This window comes from Egretta garzetta, unplaced genomic scaffold (assembly GCF_000687185.1).
Source record: "Egretta garzetta isolate BGI_Z169 unplaced genomic scaffold, ASM68718v1 scaffold61, whole genome shotgun sequence".
Classification (NCBI taxonomy): Eukaryota; Metazoa; Chordata; class Aves; order Pelecaniformes; family Ardeidae; genus Egretta; species Egretta garzetta.
This window is the reverse complement of record NW_009258620.1, coordinates 336,503-339,714: the sequence shown is the minus strand read 5'-3', so window position 1 is coordinate 339,714 and position 3,212 is coordinate 336,503. Positions and strand designations below refer to the sequence as shown.

The 3,212-nt window shown below is 53.7% G+C and overlaps 1 protein-coding gene across 1 annotated transcript in view; it reads left to right on the top strand.

Annotated features, from left to right (window-relative positions):
- TNFRSF14 (TNF receptor superfamily member 14) overlaps positions 1-3,212 on the top strand; it is an 8,908-nt gene that overhangs the window by 1,535 nt on the left and 4,161 nt on the right. The window contains exons 2-3 of the mRNA XM_035903589.1: positions 15-277; positions 755-880. Of these exons, the coding sequence (XP_035759482.1) occupies positions 15-277; positions 755-880 (389 nt within the window). The remainder of the gene's footprint in view (positions 1-14; positions 278-754; positions 881-3,212) is intronic.

The following is a 3,212-nucleotide window of genomic DNA, read 5'->3' as shown; positions in this document are numbered from 1 at the left end:
GGCCTCGGCCCCAGGCCCCGGCCCAGCTCCGGCCTCGGCCCAGCCCCAGGCCACTGCCCAGCCCCAGGCCCCTTGCTGGCCCCGTGGGCGGGGTCGCTCGTCAGGACCCCCCGCCGTGCGATCCCTGTAAACAAGCTACGAAGTGGAAATCCGTTCTTGTCTTGCCCAAAGGTTTTTGCCCTTGTGGTGGTCATGCAGCTGGACCGTGTGGATGCCTTGGACTGTGGGCCGGGAGAGTATCCCGTGGGTGCTGAGTGCTGCCCGATGTGTGCTGCTGGTAGGTACCTGTGGGCCGCTGGCTCACCATCTCCGCTGCGGAGGAAGGCGCCCTTCCTCATCCCGCACGGCCGTGGGCTCACCTGCCTGCTCCGCTCAGCCAGCTCTGCCTGCTGCACCCTGGCAAGAGCCTTGCAACTCGCGGTTGTGAGCTTGACGCCAGAATGTCCGCTTCCAGCCTGCGTTCCTGCCTCACTGTCACCACCACAAGGCCTCGTCCCTTTGTTTGGAGCCTTCGGCGTGGAGGCCGCGATTGCCAGAGCCTCTCTGCTGTGGTGGTTTCACCGTTTCCAAGGACTTTCATTTTGGATCCTGGTTTCTGTTTTAGGATTATCTCTGCAGCTGCTGTTAGGATATTTCTGAGGTCCTTGTAGTTTATTTATAATAATTACGTGTGGTTTAATGCCAGTGTCAGACCTGGCCATGTAAGCTTTCCTAATGGGGCCACTTGTTGGGGGGGGTTGTTTCTGGTTTTTAGGACTTCGGGTTTTCAAGCATTGCACTGCAGATTCCAGCACGACGTGCGTACCTTGTGTTGAGGATACATATACAGATCATCCCAATGGTTTAGAACACTGCAGGAAGTGTAAACTCTGTGATAAAGGTAAGATAAAGCTGAAGAACCAGTTTAAATGGATTTTTCGTGGCTTTTGTGGATACATTCTTCTTTCTTGCCTCATTCGCTTGATGAATTGGTTAGAGTGTGAAGAGCAGAGAGGCTTGTGTCACTGTGCAGACCTTGGAATGCTATCTGCTGGGTGATGGAAGGGAAAAACTGGCATAGATCTTCAGCTGGCACCAGTGCAAGTTTGATCTGCAGCCTCTCTTAACATGTCTTGCAGAGGTGATCAGCTCCAATGTGGGTGCGCTCTGCAGTGGAGCGGGGGATTGCGGCGCACAGGGAGGTTTGCTGAGCCAGGGAAACCCCAGGGGAGCACAGAGGCCCGCCAGGAGCTGGCAGCTCTCACCAGAGCAGCTGACGAGGTGTGGGCTGGGCCAGGAGTAATGGCGGCCACCCCACTCCCACAAAATCAGCCCCAGGGAGCGCAAAGTGACCAGGAGCGCTGCAAGCAGGACAGGCAAACAAGGCATGGCATGGCAGTTCACGCGGAATGGCGTGCAGGGAGGGCACCTCTTCCAAGGAGGGGCATTCCACCAACCGGCAAGTGCTCAAGCCACACCACCCAGGTTGCAGAAGGCAAAGACAGGGACTGGGGAGAATGAAGAATCGCCCACTATAGGAGAAGATCAGGTTCAAGACCATCTGAGCAACCTGAAGGTGCACAAGTCCATGTGACCTGATGAGATGCATTCACAGGTCCTGAGGGAACTGGTGGTTGAAGTTGCTAAGCCACTATCCATCGTATTTCAGAAGTCGTGGCAGTCTGGTTCGAAGTTACCGCTGGGTGGAAAAGGGGAAACATAACCCCCATTTTTAAAAAGGAAAGAAAGGAAGACCTGCAGAACTACAGGTCAGTCAGTCTCACCTCTGTGCCCGGCAAGACCATGGAGCAGATCTCCTGGAGACTATGCCAAGGCACATGGAAAATAAGGAGGTGATTGGTGACAGCCAACATGGTTTCACTAAGGGCAAATTGTGCCTGACAAATTTGGTGGCCGCCTACGACGGAGTTACAGTGTTGGTGGGGAAGGGAAGAGCAACTGATGTCATCTACCTGGACTTGTGCAAAGCGTTTGACACTGTCGCGCATGACATCCTTGTCTGTAGATTGGAGAGACATGGATTTGATGGATGGACCACTCGGTGGATAAGGAATTGGCTGGATGGTTGCGCTCAAAGAGTTACAATCAACATCTCGATGTCCAAGTGGAGACCAGTGATGAGTGGCATTCCTCAGGGGTCAGTATTGGGACTGGCACTGTTTAATATCTTTGCTGGCAACAAACCAGCGACTCAACCCCATGGGCAGTGGGGTTGAGTGCACCCTCAGCAAGTTTGCTGATGACACCAAGCTGTGTGGTGCGGTTGACATGTTGGAGGGAAGGGATACCATCTGGAGGGACCTGGACAGGTTTGAGACATGGGCCCCTGCGAAACTTAGGAAATTCAACAAGGCGAAGTGTGAGGTCCTGCACATGGGTCAGGGCAATCCCAAGCACAAATACAGGCTGGGTGAAGGATGGATTGAGAGCAGCCCTGAGGAGAAGGACTTGGGGGTGTTGGTTGAGAAGTGCAACATGACCTGTCAATGTGGGCTTGCAGTCCAGAAAGCCAACTGTATCCTGGGCTGCATCAAAAAGCAGTGTGGCCAGCGTCGAGGGAGGGGATTCTGCCCCTCTAGTCCTCTCTCGTGAGACCCTACCTGGACCCCTACATCCAGCTCTGGGGCTTCCAACATATGAAGGACACAGACCTGTTGGAGCAAGTCCAGAGGTGGGCCACAAAGATGATCAGAAGGCTGGAGACGCTTTCCTGTGAAGGCAAGCTGAGAGAGTTGGGGTTGTTCATCCCAGAGAAGAGAAGGCTCGGGGCAGACCTTATCACAGCCTTCCAGCACCTAAAAGGGCCTACAGGAAAGCTGGAGAGGGACTTTCTGCAAGGGCTTGTAGTGATGGGACAAGGTCTAATGGCTTTAAACTGAAAGAGGGTAGGTGTAGCTTAGATGGAAGGAAGAAATTCTTCACTCTGAGGGTGGTGAGGCACTGGCACAGGTTGCCCAGAGAAGCTGTGGATGTCCCATCCCTGGAAGTGTTCAAGGCCAGGTTGGATGGAGCTTTGACCAACCTGGTCTGGTGGAAGGTGTCCTTGCCCGTGGGGCTTGGAATTGGAGGATCTTTTAAGGTCCCTTCCAACCCAAACCATTCTATGATTCTATGATTTAAAAGCTTCTTCAGATTGCAGCATGGTGCCTAAAGATCTGTCTTGGAATACTTGGAATTTCAGGCCTGAAGGAGCTTCTGGTGGAGCTGCTTCT